This window comes from Anser cygnoides, chromosome 2 (assembly GCF_040182565.1).
Source record: "Anser cygnoides isolate HZ-2024a breed goose chromosome 2, Taihu_goose_T2T_genome, whole genome shotgun sequence".
NCBI classification, from domain to species: Eukaryota; Metazoa; Chordata; class Aves; order Anseriformes; family Anatidae; genus Anser; species Anser cygnoides.
In genome coordinates this window covers 30,575,859-30,598,605 of record NC_089874.1, presented here as the reverse complement: position 1 = coordinate 30,598,605, position 22,747 = coordinate 30,575,859, and the positions used below count along the sequence as shown (strand labels likewise).

General features: G+C 35.3%; 1 protein-coding gene across 18 annotated transcripts in view; it reads left to right on the top strand.

Moving 5' to 3' along the window:
- Nucleotides 1–22,747, top strand: part of DGKB (diacylglycerol kinase beta) — a 402,831-nt gene that overhangs the window by 293,960 nt on the left and 86,124 nt on the right. For all 18 annotated transcript variants that reach the window (XM_066991767.1, XM_066991771.1, XM_066991770.1 and 15 more), the window contains one exon: nucleotides 20,061–20,151. In XM_066991767.1, the coding sequence (XP_066847868.1) occupies nucleotides 20,061–20,151 (91 nt within the window). The remainder of the gene's footprint in view (nucleotides 1–20,060; nucleotides 20,152–22,747) is intronic.

Below are 22,747 nucleotides of genomic sequence, written 5' to 3'. Positions count from 1 at the left end.
TCATAGGGCCAGTGACCCATACCAATGCAGACAGAGTGCAGAGTCTTTCCCAGCTCCTCCTCCATAAATACCATCAACAATCACATAAGGGAGAACACAGAAGGTCCAATACTTTTCCTAATCTCTGGCTGATCAGGACTGATGTTAGTGGAATGCACACACTCCCTCACCCCCTTGAATAACAGTTCTACTCATTTTCACAGGTCTGTCAAATACTACCCTGGGCTTCACGTGTCTCATGTATCCAGATTCTGTGGTCAGCTCTGAGGCAACCAGATTGTTCAGGGCTTTATGCAGTCTGGCCCTGCAAATCTGAGAAGATAGAGGTTGCACATCATCTCTAGACAAACAGTTCTGGTGCCTTCATGCCTTCTGGTGCCTTCAGGTGTATTTGGTGGAAAATAATAACAATAATAATATCCATATATCTTATCCTATTATTTTAATGTATGGCTTTTGTTTCTTCCTGTCACCATACACCATTGTGGAGAGCCTGGCTTCATCATCTCGATAGATTCCCTGTGCATACTGGCAGGTTACTGGCACGTCATCCTAAAACTTTCTCCTTTCAAGATTAAACCAAAACAGCTCTTTTAGCCTCTCCCCATAAGACAAATGCTCCAAGCCTGATCTTCTTGGTTACCTCTGCTGTACCTGTTGAGCTTGTTTTCTTTTGGTGGTAGGATTGCCTGTGCTCTGTTTGTTGAGGTTTCTTGATTCTTCTGTCTGTCATTATACTTCTGATCTGCACTAGGTCTGTCTTTGTGTTTACTTTGATTAGTCTTCAGTCAGATAACCTAAACCAGAAAGCCCATGATCAATCAAACCCGATGTATAGCGTCCCAGAGGGTAAGTTAGGCCAGGACACTGCATTACTTTCAGCAGAGACCTTAATGTCTAAGGAACCTGTACTAAAAGTCATATTACCAGTTATGAAAACTTTTTTCATCACTTGAAAACAAAATCCTACCACACAACATACACAAGCATCTGTTTCTCAATTACATTACATGAGCTTGGGGAATTTATTTAAAAGAAGAATTTTAGAAAATTAAGAAGACTCAAGTTCAACTGCCATCTGCATGCTCCCAAGTATCTCAGCGGAGTTTGTCCCATTTCCCCCCATAGCCAAATCACACATCCTGGTTTCATCTCTTACAGCGCCTTAAGGCTGTCAGGATGCTTTGTGTGAGTCTGGCTGGCGGGGTAGCTGTACTGCCAACACCTATGGCACCTGCCCTCTAAGCACACTGCTTGTCTCAGAGAATAAATTCCACTTTCTTACATTCTCTGAGCACAGGAAAGAAAATAAAGAAAAAAAAAATGGGTGTGTGTGTGGGGGTGGGGTGTTGAGTTTGGGATCCCTGTGAGTGTTGTTTTTTTTTCCCCCCAGGGAAAGTTTATTTACATCAACTTTAAAACCATTTCCATTAAGAAGATTTGTTGACTGTGCTTCTGATAATTGTTAGGATTCGTAATGCTTCTATTTTGTTGATATTAAGGTGCCTTATGTACATTGGTGAGACTGCTCATTTTCTGTTTTATCTGTAACATGAAACTTCTGCTCATACATTGATCAGCTGAGACTTATGATCAACTCTGAAAATTCAGTCATTTATTCAGACTCTTAACTATGGATAACTTTGGGTATCTGTTTACACTTCATCAGCAAAGCTTTGAAAATAACTTGGCTTTCTAAGTCCCAACATTTGGGTAAAATATTCTGCTTCAGAACCAAGAAACAGCAGGAAAAGATAAATGAAGAAAATACTCTTTATACAGAGCTCATTTTCTTAACATATTCACACAAAAAATAAGTTTTTTGTTTGTTTGGTTTTGGTTTTTATTTACTCTCTGGCTAAAACCAGAGGGAAAAAAAAAAAACATATACGTTATGTCAGCTAAAGAACACTTATCAGACATTAAAGAGTACACTGGGTTAGTAGCTTGAATGGTAGACTGAGATCATGACCACATTGAAATTGGTGTGAATTTTACTTCTGATCTAGAGAGTTAGATTTCTTTCTAGATACAATATGTTAGGGTCTAAGTACCCTTACCAACTATTATGATATGGGTGTGTTGTAAATGCCTAAAATAGTTACTAAATTATGTTATTTGTGAGGAGCATTAGTTCCTGTAGAAAACTGTTGTTACATAGGGGTGAGATAAGGATGCAAAACTGAACATCGAAGATATAATTATTTCAAACAAATATCTAAAGGTTTTAGTTTCTTTAACTGCATTTAGGTTTCAGTACTTTTTTTTTTTTTTAACTTAGTAGGAGATTAGAAGTATATTGATTGGAGGGAATCTATAATATGCTACACAAAATTCAAAACGCTTTTTTATGCATATATTGTTTGTAATATTTTCTTATAAGCATGTTATGCAGTCTGAAAGTGTACAGCCTGCACAGGTGTAGAACCAATGAAAGCCACTTATCTATAGTTATAATTACTATTTATTTTTATGTCCAAAACATTTATATAGAATTAAGTAGTTATGTCTCACAGTGTAACTTAAGGCCTTTGTCAGAGATCTGTAAAGAAAACGTTGCTAGAAATGTTTTTATCTTATAAAAATTGGAAGAGTGGTAAATATGAAGAAATGTCAATAAAGTAGTTGTCTGGATGACTGTTCCCTCTCTCTATATATACTGAAATAGCTAAGTGTATGGTAATACATCCAGAAAACACAAGTGTAGGCTGCGTGATCAATGAAGAGCTTTATATTATAGAACACTGACTCTGGAAAGGACTAATTGGTCATGCCTGGTAAGCTGAACATGAAATTTTGAGTGTGATTCACTGGTTTATAGAGCAGATAGGGTCCTTAGCTTTATGAGGAGGGGAATCATGTTTATAAGTCGGAATGTGATTCTTTAAACTTTACGTGGTATTCATTAGACCATTGCTGTGGTGATGTATACAATTCTAGTATCCGGTCTGCAGAAAGAACATTGACAATTGAAAAGTTTTCTGAAAAAAGCTGCATAAGTTGGAAAAAGTATAGCAAGGGGGAGAGGTCCCATACGAAGAAAAAGGTCACAAAGAAAACAAGAAAATGCTCCTCCTAGAATATCAAACCCGTCACCGTTGTCTTACAGTGATATGAGCCCCCAAATCTTGTGGAAAAGTAGAGTAGTATGTCATCTTGCATACCCAAGGAGAAAGGACAAGAACCACTTTTGCAAAATATTTTTAGAAGACCTTCGTGATAATTTTCCAGGTGTTTTTTGTTTGTTTGTTTGTTTGTTTGTTTTCCCTCCCTATGGCTTTAATTTCATAGATACATCTTTTCACCAGGTCTCATTCTCTGCCAAAGATTAGTGCCATTGAGAAGACTTTAAGGCTCCATTCTTAAGGTGTAACGCAACGGTAATAGATATTTTCAAAGTGACATGCACATAGGAACCTAAGTTCTATTGATTTTCATTACAGTGCTGTGTGGTGTAATCTAAAAAAACTTCACCAAACCAATTAAATTGCTTCAGGGATAGAGCAAAGCTGTTGTCCCTGAAGGGGAACTCTGGGTGCTTTCTAGCTGTCACCCAGTGGTGATCCCAGTACCAACAGATCACCAGAGACTAAAGCTGCATTTTGGGAAATGCCACTATCATGAAGTCCCATTTGTCCTTCTGCAGAACACTGCTATTTGGGGTTAACATATGAATTTAGATGATCCATCGTAAGCATCAATTTCTTAATCATTATTTAGGACTCTCCTTTTGATTTGAAGTCTGTTTGTCACTCACCTAAATGATGGTTGTAGTCCAGATAGGCAATTCTATTAAAAAGAAAAAAATGGTTACTCATTATGGAAACTTTAAAAACATCTTCAGACCACTTTCCTGAATAAAGCCGTACCCCTCCCCTCCCTTTTCCTGTTTCATTTTTCCTAGTAATTCTTGAATTAGAGAACTTCTAGCAGTGTGGGAGTTGTGGCCGTGACTCTTACATTTATTTGCGTAACCCTATGAAGGATGAGTATGAGGCCATAGGTAAAATGCATAATGTTCCTCAGCAGACAGCAGTCATTATGTGTATAATTTACAGTATGGATCCATTCGCAGCAACTAATATGTAGTGTTTTTCAAAGTACTCAGAGTAACTAAAGAATACTTACTAGTAACTTTTTAAAAGTTCAGTCAATATTAGAGGTATAAAAGTAGTGTTTTGTTTGCCATGTTATGATGGACTCTGTACCTTTATCAGAGAAAATATGTGTAAACAAAAAAACGGAGTGCTTAGATCAGAGTGTAGCTCTTGCTGGCCGAGAGCACAGCACAGGTTCTGTGATCTGGGAGGAAAGCCTTTTGTGACCAGTGTGTAAAAATAAGGGGGCTTTCTTCTGCACTCCGAGGTAGAGGGAGGGAAAAACATTTGGATCCCGCAAACATCTAGTAGCTCAACAATGACAAGATTGGTTCTGACAGCTGCCTGTTTCACAGTGGCATTTAACCAGAAATATTTGAAACGGATTGATAAGAATAATGAGGGATTGCATGATGTATGACAAACTTCACCACAATTTAACTCATTAACAAAGAAACAATGTTATGTAAGAAACATATATTTTCTTATGTTTCTATATAAGAAAAAAAATCCTTATTTACTGTTTACCTCATTTGTGATACTTCATTTGCAATAACCCAACAGCAAATAAGATTTTTATAATAATTTTCTCCTTCAGGTATTGCAAGTATTTCACTGTGAAATAGGTTGAATGGGATGTCATTGTCCTTTAACAAGCGCTGCTGATGGATGTGGTCCATTTAAATGTACAACTGAGAGCTGAACTAGATAACGAACTTATTATTACTCTCTGAGGATTACAGGTTAGTCCCAAAGGAGTGCAGTAAGCTAGAGAAAATCCATATCTACTGGCTAAACAATAGCCAGAAGGCTGACTGGAGATATTGATTTACTTTCTAGGCCATTTAGACCTTAATGGTGGAGAAAAGCTGAAGTGCTGTTTACTTTTCTGCCAGAATCGACCAAACAACCAGTCCATTTTTTACAGACTTTTGATTGATTTCGCTTAGAGGAATTAGAGGTGATTTATTTTTAAGCTGAAAGCAACTCGTAAATATCTCCCACTACGCAGGTTCCCTGAGAGTAAATGTTAAGTGGAAATACTTACTGAGAAATACTTTGCTGCAAATCAATGTGAGCAGGTAATACTCCTCGGTAGCAACAGTCAGGTGTTGGACACATTTCTCAAGTGCGGTGAGGACTCTGTGCAGTATGATACAAAATCTTTTTAGAAGCCTCAGTTTTGCGAACCGGTATGAATCTGATTGCTGGGCTGAATTTGTGCCAGCTCTGCCCTGCTGACTTAGAAGAGGACCATGGTGGTGGGAGCATAAGTGGTGCTCAAGGTCAGTAGTGAGCAGCTTTAATATTTGATGGATAAAAATGGTAATTTATCATGTGACAGTTGCGCATGATACTTCATACAGCAAATCTCTAGCTGTAAGGGACAACTCAGAGAAGAAACAGGACAAGATTTAGGAATGAAGCATTTTTAAAACTGGACAAAATTTAGGAAATACTGCTGAGCACGCTGTCATATGTAGAGACACAGTGAAACACAATATAATATGTTCATTATTTCTTGGGAGGAAAAAATACACACACACATGTATATAAACTGTCTGGCAAAGAACTTAGGTTTATACAAAAGACTGTCAGGTATATTAGGGCTGTAAATACTAAAGATGCGTTACCAAAATCAAGGGAAAAAAAATAGATTGCATGTTCTTGTGGAACTTAAAAATGTAGAGCTGGTATGTTAATCGTATTCCTACATAGAGTTAAAAGCCATAATTTTAGATTAGTTACAAACACATGGTCTATGATTACTATATAGGAAAAGTCTGCAGAAATAGTTTGTTGCAAAGATAATGCCTTTTTTTCAGAAAGCGTTGTGTAGTTCTGCCTTAACGCAACAGCCTGTTGCCTCATGAAAGCAGTGCTGTTTTCACTAAACAAGTGTGGCTTTTTCCCTCCTCCCCACCTCCTTCCTGAAGGGAGTTATGCTTGGTTAATATGTCGCTTATATCTTAACTCAGAAACATACCTATTACCCGCAGACTATAATTACAGTCAGCTCTAGGACTTGCACAATGTGTAAATATGGATCTTTTTAATCTGAAACTTATATTTCAAATCCTGCTTGTGTCTTATGTCGCCTGTCCTACCACCCAACTCATTAACCCTACACTGATTTGTTTGATTCAGCCTCAGCGCAGTGCTACAGACCTGAAGACTGATAGGAAAATACAGTGTTCCAGTATCCCTTTCTCCGGGTAAACCCCTAAACAAAAGAAAAAATAAATAAATCATTACTGTGAGGTATGAGTCATTAGGACTGCGTTATACAATAAAACAGCAATAATTTTTACTGCCCCTTTGTACATACAGACTGATGTAAAAGAACTACAGAAAAGCTGAGAATCTCAGCATATACTTCACGCTACTTCTTCACTCAGCATTAAAGTGAAAAATGATGGATTGGTGGATTGGTCTGTGCTCCCAGTTGATAGGCTGTGCTGAAAATTTTGGTCCACCTAATTTTTTTAAATCAAGTCTTTTGTAGACAGTACAATAAGGTTGTACTTACTACATGCTGTTATGAAGTCCCAAGCAGAAAATTTTACAGGCTCTTTCATACATGGTTTCTCTGAGTTTTTTTGTTTGTTAAGATTTTGAAAAGTTCACTTGCACATTCTCAGAAGAAACATTTTATGGTTTTTTATTACTTTTCTTCAGTCCTAAAAAGTTTATAGCAGAATACATTTTGAAGAGCTGTTTTAGATGCTAGACTTACATATTTTAATATACTTTTATGATTTGTTTTTGTTGGTGGTTTTTCTTTTGTTTGGTCTGTTTTTTGATGTTCTGGTGTTTTGCTTGGGTTTGGTTTTGGTGTTGTTTTTTGAAAGAAGGAAAAGCCTGCAAGCTAAATTTTGTTAGCTTTATACATCTGTATATATCAGTGGAAGTATTGCCTGCAGTTCTCATGAAACTATAGTGAAACAGCATTTTATGTACTGATAATTTTTATTTCCCTACTGATACGTTCACAATTCACAAAAAAGCAGTGGATGTATATTAACAAAAGATGTGCATTTGATGCTTTCTGTATATCAAATACTATTTGTCTAGATAGAATAATTGTACCAGTTTAGTTTAGGGTTCTTCTGTTTGTTTTGTCTTCTTGTTGTTACTTTTTAAATTCAAGCTGTGGAAGGACTAAACTGAAACAGTAGTTAGAATAGATATATTTTAACTTTGAGTAGCTTATTTTGGTTTAGCTTACATCAGTTAACTAAGCTAAAATTTTCAACTTTATATTGAAATAAAGCCCCAGCCCTGCAAACATTGAAGTGCTTCATTTTATTTGTATGTATGAGTAGTTCCTTTGATTCCCATTTCTTAGCTTAAAAGCATACACCCAACAATCTGTACTTGTTTATTTAAGTTTAGGAAACCAGTTAAACTAATGTAATTTTCAAGTCAACCAGTCTTTGGAATCCCACAGATTTGAAGAAATCAGATCAATGACTTCAAATGACAGCATCCTTTTTTACCATGTTTGATTTCCTTATCAAGTTTTAATCCTAAAGTATTACTGACTTTAAAGAAAAGAATAATTTCTTCCATTTATATCAAGAGCTGAACAGCAGTGAGTAAAGACAAAGTTCAAAGAAATCTAAATCTGGTTTGTTGGTGTTTTTTTTGTTTGTTTCTTTGATTCTTTTTTGTAGCATACGATTATCCAAAAATCAGAAAGGCAGATTTCTTGTGATCTGTGTGTATATCCCTGTGAAAACAGGCTACATCCATAGTCTTCCTCAAAGCAGAGTGTATATAATCACTGGCACACTCCATAGAAGACACATACGGAACAATTTTATGGATTTACTTTAAATATACTTTTGAAAAGATATCAATTTGTTCTTGATTGTATGTATTTTAAATTGTAATTGTGCACAGGGATTAAAAAAATAAGTGTTCTCACCGGGTTCTAACAAGTGAAACAAATGACATGCGGCTGCGTAGCTCACAGGTGTTTGAGCAGCTCTTTGCTGATCATCCAACAAGACTTCTGATGGAATGACTCAGTCACACAGCTCTGTATAGAGGAGCAAAAAGATGACAGTATTCTTAGCTTTACTCTCTGCCTGGCAGCCTGCCTCGTCCTTTTAGGTGCTGTTCAGTGTAGAAAGTTTTCTAGATCTGTATTTTGAAGGGCAAGGTGGTAAGTAGTTATAGTTGTAGGATTTATTATTTATACAGCCACCATGTGCATTTTCGATCCTAAGTCCTGATCTCTACTAAGTAAAGACCTTCTGTCATACTAAAATGCATTCTGAAGTCTCTGCACATTTACAGAGTAGCATTTTAAACCACAGCTGATGACTGTGTTTAGTTTTCAGGGGGAAAAAAATGTTGCCTAAAAACATAGACTCACATATGGAGCGTTATGGGTATTTTCAGGTTTCTAAACAATCAGTGGCCTTTTAAAAACAAAACACATCCCATCCCACCCTACAAGATAGAAAGGGATGCATTGTTATTTAGTAACTATGATCTTTTGTTTCAGAACGAGAATGAAGCTTGGCCCATGGGTTTCATATGGTTCACCGGCCTGTTCTTTCCTGCATGGTCTGTACCTGAGAACTGGGAATTGTGTTGTAACCATTCTGTAGGAAATAAGGAAGCACAGTGTCCATACATCTTCTGGAAAGAAGGATGGGTTATATGTGAATTTCATCTGAGCTTTCTCAGAAAAACAAGCTAGAGAGCAGGAACAGCTTATGGTGGCTTTTGTATTTAAGGTGCTTTAGGGAACACACGTGGACTGTGTTAAATTTCAAATTCAGTTCCTGGGCTCTTCTGTGGTAAGTCACTAAAAGTTTTAGGTATATAGATGATCAAATGCCTTGTCCCATGTAAATACTTTTAAGGGTATATATATATATATATATATATTTTAATTCTCTTTCTGCAGTCAAAGTGAGTAACAATGAGACTTTATTTATCTTATGGTTTTGTTGTTGTTTGTTTTTCTTGTTCTCTCTTCTCTCTCTCTCTGCCCCCACCCCCCCGCCCTCTCTCCCTCCCTCTCCTTCTCTCTTTTTTTTCCCTTATTTCTTTCCTTTTTTTTTCTAATTAGGTGTAAATACTTCGAGACAAGACAGGTTTTCAGTATGAAATTAGACACCTAAACATAGGCTTCTAAAGGAACTTGTGTACACATCAACTAGATGTCGATGCTCTCATTTTAGTTAGTGGAGAGACAGTTATTTCTCTCAGTGAAGCCTGGAGAGGCAGTTCTGCCTACTCAGCTCCAGTGAATCACACCTTCAGTTTCATTGAGTAGTTGTCTTTTGTCTTCATTGGGAATACAACTGTCGAGTTCAAAGGCAGGCAAACACATTGACATGCCTAAATCTAGTGTTAAGCTGAATCACATTCTTAGAAGTGGTCCTCTCATGGGGGTGGAATCAGGAGGCAACGAAGCTTGAAAAGCACAAGGCTTCCTAAACTCATAAATCTGCTCTTCCGATAGAAGAAACTTTAAAGTCCTGTGAATCCCAGTCAGACAGGCAAAGATGTTTAGTCCTGCCCCTATCCTGTCAGGCTGAGATATTTCTGGAGGGATCCTAGAGAGAGAAAAAAGATTTTGTCAAAAAAGATTTGCTATGACACAGAAAGTCTGATGTTTCTCCCATATTTTTACATAAGAGTTGCTCACTGCTCCTTTACAACATTTCATTGATTATTTATATATATATATATATATTTTTTTCTTTAATCTGCTCTTTGTGTCCTACTTGGGAGTGATATAAAGCATGGTGTTTCAATGGAGTTCAAGTTTTTTTATTTGGTTGGTTTGTTGTTGTTGTTTTGTTTTGGCAAGAATCAAATAGTGGTATTAGAGTTATTTTGTTCTTTCAGTGGGAGTTAAAATATTGGGTAGAGAAAGAGATAAATTAATTACATATATACATCTACTTTACAGGAAACAAAACTGGTTTATATGTCTGTTTGTTTCTAAAATAGATCTGAGATAGTGCATGTGAAGCAGCCAATGAGGAGCTCCTGGCAAACCTATCCCTGAACCTCTGAACTGCCTTAACAATGGTCTCATTAATTTAAGTACTACTCAATGTCATATCTGCTTTTACATACCCATATTAGCGGGTAAGGGGAAGGAAAATTGTTTTATTCGTCTGACATAATTTAAAGATGAAATGTGAAGGTCTATGACCTTGCTCTGAGATAGCAGGTCTATTATGACATATACAGAGAGGTGTTTTTTAACACAGCTTGTTGGTTCTCTAGTACAACCAAGGCTGGTAAATGTGGAACTGTTTATAAGCTTTATTTTTGCTCATGATAAAAATCCTCCTCAGATTAATGAGTCATTGGTGCCTCAGCATCTGCTCCCTAGACTGGGGAATTTGGGAAAGAAACTGAAGGGAAATATGAGGACAAAAGTAAGTAAAATGTTAAAAGCAGGAATCTTCATTATGGGTAATGGACACAAAGGAAGTGTTACAGGAATGTTCATTTTGTAAAACTAGATGACAAATTAAGATACTTTTTAGGTACATTTTTTGAGAAACTAAACTTTTTTTCTTTTCTTTTTTTTTTTTGTCTTACTAATAACTGTTTTTAAAGCACAATATATTAAAAAGCACGTGCCAGAATTCCTTATTTAAATCAAATCTTTACAGTTATCAGGCAGGTACAACAGTATTTTATAATAGCTGTTTTTTATACCGTGTGCTGTAGGTTAACCTGCAATTTGTCTTAGTGGAGTGTACCACATGCACTTCTATAACTGTAGGAGAAATATATTAAATATATTTTTTGTTTTGTTTTGTTTTTCCTCGTGAATATCCAGTTGCGTGTTAGCACAGAACAGATTCACTCTGAGGTACAACTCAAAGGTCATTGAGTTCCCCCTTCATTCCCTAGGTGCATGAGTACCTAGCACAGAACTCTCAGGTTCTTAAAATGATTGGAGGTGCTGTTTGTGTTGTGTTATAGGCACTTTTTATTCATATCTTAGGATAAAATTATCCTCTGTATAGTAGCAGGCTTCTACTCTCCACTGGAGTCTGTTGTGTGAGGCAATTACAGGTAATCCAGTGGAAACAGGTATCAGGTTTTATAGAGAACAGGTTATGGATATGACTGTCATCTAGGTTAGGATGTTTTCTGATTACCATGTTTTTTCCTCTTAGCCCTAACAGAGGGAATGCTTTCAATCCCGCTTTTTCTTGAAAACCCAGACAAATAACATTCTGATCAGTAGACCAACAAACTGGGAAACAGTGCATGGACCTCAGGTGAAGTTTTGGCAACTTTGTCTGCAAATTTACAGATAATAAATGATGTTCTGGAACATCAGTCCCTGTCTGGAATGTGTGGACTTACTGGTACTCATATGTGGACTGTTGTACCAAGATTTCAGTCCAAATAGAAAGTTGGAGCTTGGGATAAGAAGTAGTAATGAGGATTTATTGAGAAGAAATAGATATTCCAGTGAAGATATTTAGAGAAAAGGAGAAATGCGTTTGGACCAGAAAATTAAGAACATAAAAATACCCATCCACTGTCAACCAAAAGGTTTGTCTAGCTAGGTGCTCTTTCGTCATTGTCTTCTACCAGTGAGCATAGAAGAAGAACAGGGTAACATAATAATATTTCCACATTCGTGGTGTTTTGCTATGTGGACTTCAGTGGCTAATTCTTCCACAAATCTATTCAATCCTTTCTAAGCTTTTGGCATCCTGTTGCAAATAGCTTAGCATCTTAATTACATGTTGTTTAAATAATCCTCTTGCTTGTTCTGTCTCCTCACTCCTTTTCTGTGGTAGCATTTCCTTGGGAGAGGTGGTGAATTTCCTATTCATCCTTTCCCTATCATACACAATTTTAGAGAACTCCATCTCGAAAATCTCCCTCATTTATCATCTTTTCAGGATGGAGACCTAAAAAAAAAAAAAAATTCAATATTTTGATCTTCACTGTTTTCTTTCTCCACACTTCTTCCAGTTCAATTGTAGTCTTCACACACACACACCGTACCTTCCCTTTGGGGAGGGGAAAACTGCACCCAGTATTCAGCATCACAACACCATTCATGCAAATGCTATTAAGCACTGCTCTGACACTTCATTCACCTATCTATTGTAAGTCCAAGACCTTGTTCCTGAGACCTTATCGCTGTTTGTAAAATAAGAGGTTTGTTTTTTTTTTCTTTTTCCACTATGCATCACTTTGTATTTATCCACGTTAAATTTCATCTACAGTTCATAGAATCATAGAACAATTTGAGTTGGTAGGGACCTTAAAAATTACCTGATTTCAACCCAACTGCCGTGGGCAGGGACACCTTCCACTAGACGAGGTTGATCAAAGCTCCATCCAACCTGGCCTTGCACACTTCCAGGGATGGGGCATCCACAGCTTTTCTGGGCAACCTGATCCAATACCTCACCACCCTCGTAATGAAGAACTTCTTCCTAACATCTAATCTAAACCTAACCTCTTTCAGTTTAAAACCATTACCCCTTGTCCTATCACCCCATGCCCTTGTAAAAAGTCCCTCCCCAGCTTTCTTGTAGGCCCCTTTTAGGTACTGGAAGGCTGCTATGAGATCTTCCTGGAGCCTTCTCTTCTCCAAGCTGAACAACCCCAGCTCTCTCAGACTTTATTCACAGTCCAGTCACTTAGTACTGTGAGGTCCTTTTGCAACCCTTCATGATTTCTATTTTTCATTGAAAGGGATCCGAATGTGTCCCAGGATGGTTTCTTGGAGGGATGTGAGAGCATAGCTGAAGGCAAGAGTAGAACTGAATGGGGAAGGGGATGGTGGTGACAGCTGTAAGAGACTGTAGACATCTGGGAGAAAACCAGGCACAGAGAAGTGGGGCAGGTAGGTGGAGAGCAGACTGCAGAACAGCTTCATACAGAAGTGCAAGCTACAGTGCCAAACTGTATTGTAATGAGTGAGGAAAAAAATTGAATCAAACACAGCTTTGCAGCAGTATCTATAGAACTAATAAATGTCGGGAAGAATCAGTCTCAGAATGATGCTTAATTATGCAAGTTTTTATGTAGTAACTTTCCAACTACTTGTAGTATCATCGCATGAAGATACTTGCATCACATCGCATGTGAAAATTTTAGTTATTTTATTTGTTAAACTGGAATCGTTCTTTCAGAATTGTAACTTTTCTGCACTTATCTATAGTCTTTGCTTTTGCTGTGTGCCATAAGAGATTAACACTTAGATTTGCCTTAAGTACAGCTGGTAATGGAAAAAGAGAAAATTGACAAAGATGTCTCTATTAAAATCATGCCAGTCACACATAAATCTCTTATGGATGTGCATCTCCACTGGCTATTTCCTTACCTTTGCGTATGATTCATTATAAAGCAGAACAGGAATTATATGATTGTTAAGACAGAAGTGGAAAGAAAAGAAGAACATTAGAAAAAGTCATACATTCTTATTAATATATATTATGTGCTGCAATGAAATCATTTTTACCTAAGTATAAAATTACCTAGATAATAGATCTATGAACAGTGAGAAAAGATGGAAAATATGTTGTCTATTGAAAACTTTTGTGGGAAGAACAGGATTTGATAAAATATTCTTTATATTGAGTTGTACAAAGCATGAAAATATATTTTTTATTTTTGAATATTTTTTTTTTAACAATCGAAGTTTTATTTATTTTATCACATATTCAGTATTCATATTCAGTATTTATTTAATTCGATAAAATCCAATATATCAGCATATTTCATTCCCAGGAATGCAAAACAGAGTCACCATGACATACAATCTGCTGTAAATTTTACTTTTCTTACTCTTGAATGTATGTTTCACAGGCTGGGACTCCACAAACAAAAGCAGCAATTTCAGGTACAACTTAGAAAACTTTTCTAAGACCTGAAGAAAATCAGATGGTTAAGGTTACAGGCACTTTTATCCCCAGATGCAGGAACAGATTTCTGAAACTGCTTATATTTCAATTGTTCCTTGATGCAGACTTTTATTTTTCCTTACATTGGGAACCAGCACTAGAGCTTCTATATTTTCTTTTTAAAAATGAGGTATGAAGTTGAAAACTCTAATAAAGCAGAAACTTTATTTAAAAAAAAAAAAAAAGTAGCTTGTGCCCATAAATCTGGTTATTTTTTTTCTCACCATATTGCTTCACACGTCATAACATAAATGGCCACTGAATTACAATAAATAGTATTAAGAGCTAGATTATTCTTAGATTATTCTCAGCTGCATACTACCTGGGTATTTACATTGTTCTCTCAGGTGTCTGATACTAACCGCAGTCAGTGGCAGAACGTTGGAACAGATGTTCAGCTCTTTTTGCCATTGACATTTTCTGTGCTCCCAGTTTTATTTTCAGACCTTATTAACTGTATTTTCAGTCTTCAGAAATGTGTGTTTTTGTTCAGATCTCCTTTAGGTTTATTTTATTTTTCTTCTCTTCTCCGTTTTATTATCAATTTTTTCTTTCAGTGTTGCAGAACTTCAATGCATTTTGAAAATAGGTTCCTATATTTTCCCCATTATTCTCTTTCATTGATTCCTCTATTTTCCTTGATGATGATATTCTTTTTCTTCTTTCTATATCTACCTGTCAACTTCTTTCTCCCCTTGGACTCTTCGTGGTTTCTTTACTGTGGAAAAAACATCTCTTTCTCACACCTCCATTTCTGCACACTTCTCTGGCATTTTTGATTCCCTGCAGAGGGGTTCTACACATTTTTCTACATTTTCATGGATCAGAGTATTTCTGTCCTCTGTTTTGGAGTAAACAAGGGAGAAAAGTGAGACAGACTTGTTCCTCTAAATACTTAACACTGAAGTATCTATCCTCTGAATGCCTTCCAAGAATATGGTGAATGGGAAGATAAGCGTTCTCTCTATAGGGCTTCATTCCCACTGTGTGTGTGTTTTGTTTATTTCTTTGTGTTTCTCCTGTGGATTTTTTTTATTTTTATTTTTTTTTTCAATTCATATTCTGTATACTGTTGTTCATGAACACTGCTCTTAGAATGGGCGCTTTATGTTGGGAGCTTATATGAGTTTATGATATAGGCTGAGACCAACTCTTGACACTCACAAGCAGACAGTACTTCTACAATGTAATTGCAACAGCTTAAAAAAAGTCTTTTGAGAAGACAGTGATTAGAGATTTGGGGAACCAGTATAGTTTATGGAAGAAAAAAAGTGCTTTGTATCTGGGAGCAGATATTCTTACACAGATTTGTGGTAGAGATTGCTTTCAAGCAGTGCACTTTTCAAGGAATTTAGCATAGAAAAAATATGAATTCTTGTAGTTTTATGGGTAAAAATCTCTGTTGTTTTTATAGATAACAGGATAAAAGATGATAGAACTAGATACAAAAATTTGTTCTTTCTCTGCCACAAGAGAATATTGAAATAAAGCTTTCCCAGACTGTATTCCCAATTGGTCACAATATAGTTAAATTATGTATGTATTTTCACACAGATGGCCAGAAGCATTTTATTGACACAAGGCCATCCTTGCACTAAATTTAAAATCCCGCTCTGAAAGTGTAGCAGTATTAAAACAGTTTGAAATATATGTTATCAAACACAATTAATATAAGCAAATATACATGTTTTTCTTCAGTCTTTTTTAAAAATGGTCAAACTGTTTCAGTTGAATTTTTTTTTTTAAATTGCGGTCAAAAATTTACTGATGTAGAAATATTTAGCTCAAGTCATTGAAGCTTGACATTACCTAATTAAAATAAAATGGAAATAAATATAAATAGTAGATACATTAATAAGATATGTAAATAAAACAGTAGAAATTGTGACAAACTCAAATGTAACAATAAGTGATTGCCCCAATCTCTAGTCCCTTAAAGCCTGAATATGACTTTGGTTTTTACATTTTAAAATATTCCTTTTTTATTGTCTGTCCTCCTTTTATTTGCATCTTATTGCTGGTCTATTGTTCCACACATTCTGACACAGTGTGCACGCTATAATGAAGTATATGTGCTCTTCAGGTGTAGAATAAAGTATTTACTATTTCCATATTTAGATACAGGACAATTTTTCAATTATATGTCTTGTAATTGCTTAATCAGAAAGGTTATATAAAATAGTTTTAGCAGTAGGGGGGTTTCTGATTAACTGATAATGGAGCAAACCCTTATCACAGACTATTTTGATCATTTTGCCTTGATTACCAAACATTAGACTGAACTTTTCCAAGAAACATATTAAAGTTTCTAAGTCTGACACTTACCTGCAGAATATAAGCACTGTAAGAAAAGGCAGTACTAGCCCTACCATACCATTTTGCTGATTTGTTTCAACCCCGTTTAAGAAACTCATTCCACTTATTAGAAAATTGACCAATACTTGACCGTGTGGAACACCGCCAGAAAAAAAAAAAAAAAAAAAAGTATTTAGGCTCTAGAAGGAAGTTTGGTTTTGTTGTTCTTGCATCCATAGACGGTATATATTTTGACATACTGTAATCCAATAGCAGCATTAGATAGGGTTGGGTCAGCCTTTAATCACAATTGATGTTTTATTTATATTGCATTTTCAAACAAGAAGTTAAGAGTTTAGCTATGCTCTTTGAAGCATATGCAAAAACACTTTCCTGTAAAATAATCTATTCCTTTTCTGAATCTAACAAAAAGTGTTGTAAAGAAGTGCTACTGTAGGACAATTTATTTATTTATTTATTTGTTTGTTTTACTGGAATAAGTTTTATCTTTGTTTTGGTTATCTCTTATTAAAAGTTGAAACAATTCGAAATTATCAGCTCCACTAGGAGGGAAAAAATAGACATGACAGCAGCCCATGATTCAGTTTCTTACAGTTTTAATGCATCAAAATATGTATTTGTTTATCAGTCTAAAATTTACTTGTATCATTTTGAAAGAAATTAGAAATTTATTAATCTTCTGAATGGACTCATCTATTTACTGCTGTCTTGATGAGTAAATAAACTTCACCTGTTTGAAAGAGTAAAACTAGCAGAAGATGGGAATTTAGATATTTAGATATTTTTTGATTAATAGAAAAAAACAGTATATTTGCTATCATTTATTATATGACTGATCATGAAAAATGGAAATTTGAGTATGGAAAGATAAGTATAATTTGTCTTTATTTTGTACATTTAACTGTGCTTTATATGTATAACAAAAGATGAAATACGATTTTCTGTTCAATAAAAATTTTAGTGCATTTGAATAAAAGCATGCAATCTAATCTACCTAATGGCTGGTAAAGAAGTTGGTAAGTCCTTTTGAAAATGAACAAAAAAAAAAAGTATTTGTATCCATATCTATCTTTTTACTGGAAAAAAATATGCAAAATTAAGTATGTATTCACTGTAAAAATTATGGCAACAAGTACGTTGCCTTTCTATCCTTAAAAACAGAGGTGTAGTCAGCTAGGAAAAGGAGGACAGGCTCACAAGACTATATTTTTTACTTTTATTTTATTTTATTTTATTTTATTTTATTTATTGTTTTATTTTATTTTTGCCGTACAGAATAGGGTATATTACAATGATACAAAACACATCTGCCATCAAAAATTCACCTGATGAATGCACTTAATCTTCTATCTTATAATTCTACAAGGTTTTACTTATAGACCTGCACTTTCTGGTAAACCAGTGCCAACGCTGGGTTTTCATTTTCTGAACTCAAAAGACATGAATTTGAAACCGCAGATTCTGAATGACTCTAAGATATGTCTATCTATTTTATCCATGTGCAAGTCAAAGATTTTATTATATGCAATGTTAAGAAGTCAATTTAAAGAAGGCTTTCCAATAAAGAAAAAGAAAAGATGCTTCTTTTGTGGTAAAATAACAAATAGCAAGAGGAAAGGATCTCAAAGAACAAAAAATGAAAAGGCTCGTTAATCTTAATAATAGTATAAGAACAAATGACAAAGTACTTTTTCTGAGCTCTTATCATTTTTTCCTGTTGTTTCATTATTCATCATTCGTGTATAGAAAGTAGCAGGAGAATAGCAGCATCTAGATTTTTCAAAGGTACCCAACAGAAATTCAGTACGTTGTTCACCCTTGTTTAGAAAAGAAAGGATTATACATTTCTTGATGATCATTGGTATAAATAGAACAGTTGATCCCAGGTCAGCATGTCAGTATATTAACAAATCTGCAGGTATAGAAGGAACCTACGTCAGACCACTTCCACTCACAGTCACATGGTACTGAATCTGATCTAAGCCCTTCTGTTTGTTGGTGCTCTTTTAAGAATTTCATTTACCCTAGAGCAGTATGGGTAGAATCCACCCTCAGAAACTGTTTCCAAACATTTTCAGATTTTCTGTGAAAAAAAAAAGAAAGGAAATACTGGTACTTTTTTCTTCAGAAATGTGTCATTTTCTCTCTTACTATTCCCATCTCATATTGTTCTTGTGTCCCCCACCCCTTGAAGGCTGCCAGACTGGACACCCTTGCTCATCTCTGACAGTGAGAAGGAATTGTTGGCTCTCATGCCAGTAGACTTCCTTGGAATAGACAGTACTGTATTGTCACTTCTCCCTCTGCATGGCTGTGACTAAGGAGGCAATTAAAGGGACTTGAAGAGCCACTAACTAACCTTTTATTTATGTAATTTGAAATATGTACCAAGGGTGGGTTTTGTACTTTTGCTGCCTGACGGTAATCTGAGTTTCACTCCTCCGCTTCTAGCTCAGGCAAACTCAGTTTTTCAAGTTCCAAGCACACTGCACTATGTTTGTGTCAAAGTATAGCTTATGCAAGTGGATGCATTGTATTCATACCGGATTTCACAGAATCACAGAATGGTTGAGGTTGGAAGGGACCTCCAGCGACCATCTAGTCCAATGCCCCTGCTCAAGCAGGGTCACGTAGAGTGTTACACAGGATTGCATCAAGGCAGGCTTTGAATCTCTCCAAAGAAGGCGACTCCACAACCTCTCTGGGCAATCTGTTCTAGTGCTTTGTCACCTGAACCATAAAGTTCTTCCTCATAAAAGAAGTTATTCCTCATTTTGAAGTGTGAATATTGAATTCTAATTCAGTGTTGTTGTTTTTTTTCGGTTTTGTTTTGTTTTTTAATTTTTAGCTTTTCATTTTGTTACACAATAGTAATTACTTATGATAGTTAAACAAAACTGTGCATACTTATTTGAAATGGTACTGCTGGCGTCCTGATTGTATTTAACAGTGTGCAATAAATCTGGTAAAACAGAAGTGCAGTCTTTATGTATTTGATGAGAAAAAAAATAAAAAATCTCTGCCTGCTGTCATGATAAACTAAACAATTTACTAATATTTATATCCTGTTTTGTTTTTCTGTAGAATTTATTGATGAACTTCAAAATGCAGGTTCTGTCACCTATTTAAAATGTGTTTATGAGTTAATTATCTTGTAATACAGCTCTCCTACTGCAAAATATCTAAAGATTGTTAGATCTAGAATTTTTATTTTCTTTGAATATCTCATCTGTCATCAGGAACAATAACCATTTACCTTTACCTTCAGCTAGCCTAAGGCAAGCTACATTTTTGTCTTGACTCTTCTTCACAATGGGAGTTCCCTGCTTGCACATTCTAGTACTCTGCAGGATAGAGATTTTAACCATGAATCGGAAATCATATAGTAGGTGTAAGACATGAAATAAAATCGATACATTTTTTCTGAGGCATGCCACTGGTTAAGTGTCAAAAAATATTCTGATAGTCACTGAAAAAGAAAAGTCAAAGGTACATTTGAACCTGTCAGTTCAACACATTTCTGTTATCCCTTTAGGGGATATCATACAACTTGACACCAACATTTAAGCTTTGAAAATTATGAGCTCATCTATTTCGAATGGGATGTCACATGTTCCCAAGCCTTTGCCATTACTTATAATGGAAGACAGGATGATCAGTTTTGTCACATATCGATAGTGAATAAGATCTTTTTTTCTTTTCTTTTTTTTTCTTGTTTCAGAATGAAGAACAAATTTTGGTATTTTGAATTTGGCACTTCGGAAACTTTCTCAGCCACCTGTAAGAAGCTGCATGAATCTGTAGAAATAGAAGTAAGAAACTAATTGTTGCCTTTATCTTTGAAATGTCACTAGTTTGGCTGAAATTCAGGGAGCAAGAGTGCAGAGTGCCTGAATCCAACAAGGCAAAGCAGTTCACATCCTTTTGACCCTATATTCCAAAATATTATTTTTATCATGTCTATTTGTAGTGCAGCCCTGAACACTGGAACAAAGTTCAGTTTGATGATTAGTGAAGTCTTAATACAGTAGATGAGGTCAAGAGGTGAAAGATAACATTAGAAATCAATAGGGAGTGTGGCTAGGTCAGATGGAAAAATGAAAGACTGTCAGAGGGAGTGAGAGCTGCTGCAGGATTAAAATAAAAAAAAAAATTTACTTATTATTTCTAGGTCCCAAGTTTTTATAACCTTTAAAACTCAGTTCCCTAAAATTATACTTACTTTCCTGAATAAAGGTTAAAGGATATATGTTTTTTGGAATCATTCCCCTTCATTAAATAGCTTTTCTTTCTGCACAAGGGGTCATCATTCCATTATGCATTGAACATTAACTGAAAAGACACTGGATAGTTACAGACAAAATACGAATTTAAAATGATGTGCCACTGCTACTTTGATGGATGACAGAATAATTGGCTACATTACATAAACTGTTTGGGTGGCTGGTATTTATAAATAAGTGAATAAAAATGTGAAAAATGTGAAATAAGTTAAGTTACAAACCTGAGAATTTAAGTTAAATAATGAAATCATTTCATAAGAGGATTGTGGTGTTCTCTTTTGCCTACTGTAATGAGAAACTCCTCATGTCAATGGAGTATTTGTATAGCAGTATGAAATACTTGGAGAGGTATGGTAAGAGTATGATAGGTTAAAGACTCCTGAAAGGCATAATATGAAATGATCTGAAGGGAACATCTGGTAGCAAATACTGAGACTAAACCTCTAAGGTTGTGGTGCCAGACTTGCTTGTTACACAGCTTTTTTTTTTTTTCCCACACACATTTCTTTAAAAAATAAATAAAATTACTAGGACAGTGATTCACACATTTGGGTTTAAGAACAGATAGCCTGACAAATACTTGATTAGTTATTGGAAGAAATGCTTACCTGATTAGATTTAGTTTGAATATACTGCAAGTTAAATGTACCTTTTGATTAAATATGAATTTCATTGGCTTTCCTAAGAAAATATTTCTACTCGGCAAAAATCCTACATAGTCTCATACAGAGTAAGTTGTTGTCTTCTTACACTGTTTGACTGTAGCCATCAAAAGATTGATGAAATGTTAACATCCAAAAGTGAACAAATATGCATACAAGTTCATGATGCTGCTGATACCAGTTTTATAATTATTATCAATTCATATTAGTAACATTGTTATTACCAATAGAATATTACATTATTAGTATATAAGACATGTTTGTTAATATTCACTACCTCTATCCTGTCCGTTCTCATTATTCCTACAATTAGGAACAAAAATCATAGGGGAAATAGTTTCCAAAATATTTACACAAGAATTATTAGGAGGTAGTTATTTACAGATATTACTACAAGTAAATTACATTTAAATGAACAATGCTTAACCAATATGGTTGTATCTAATATTTCTCATTGTATGGTGTAAACACTTGGGAGTTGTGCTGTTTTCATCTTTTTTTTTTTTTTTTTTTTTTTTTTAACCTGCTGCCTGTCCCTTGCTTGGGGATGTTGCTGTAAATGAGAGCTTGGTGTATGATTACCTATTTCAGTCTGAACAAAGTCCACAAAGTATGCATTTTCTCTACAGCCAAATTTTGAATGAACAAAATCCATGAAGATTAAGGGATCTAAATCTCTGAGCTAGGAGACAGCAATCAAACATTCTGTGGGCAAATATTTATTCAACCATATATTTGATTTCTAATGTAATTAAGTTTGGCTTTCCTGATATACAGTCACTTCTTTTAAGTTCTGTATTTTTTATTCTGTTTGAGATGGAGAACACAGTTTTAACACTAAATTCTTATAACTAAAATCTGTATTGAGGATACATGAAACGTCACCTCTTTGGTAACCCAAGAAAGTGGCATGTACTAAAACATTATTCAGAATAAGAGATGGTTTTATTTCCAAATTGTGATCCAAAATTTGACAAGAGAACCAGGTTCTAAAGGAAAAAAAATAATTATTATTTTTAAAATAATAATGTGTCAATAAATGAAGCTTAAGACTTTACAGTTTAGAGCACTTATACTTTATTTCCACCAGAACGGAGGAACAGTGGAAGGGAGGAAGGGAGGAAGGAAGAGAAAAAAAAAGAGGAAAGAAGAGAAAAAGGAAAGAAGGAAGGAAATATGTGAAAGATATGTAATGAGACTAGGCATAGATCCAGTGTAAATGGGGTTGTCATGGTACGTAACTGCTGCAAAAGCATCATGTGAGCAGAGGAAGCCTGCTTATACCACCTGATATTAATAGGTGGTAGAGAGGAGCTTAAATGATTACGTAGTCTTGCATAATGTTGTACTTGGTTACATGGATATGTTCTCCACAGAGAGATGATCTGGAAATTTTGGTGTAATGAATCAAGTGTAGAAGATAATGTCAGAATAGGGACTGAAGTCAAGCAAAAAAAAAAAAA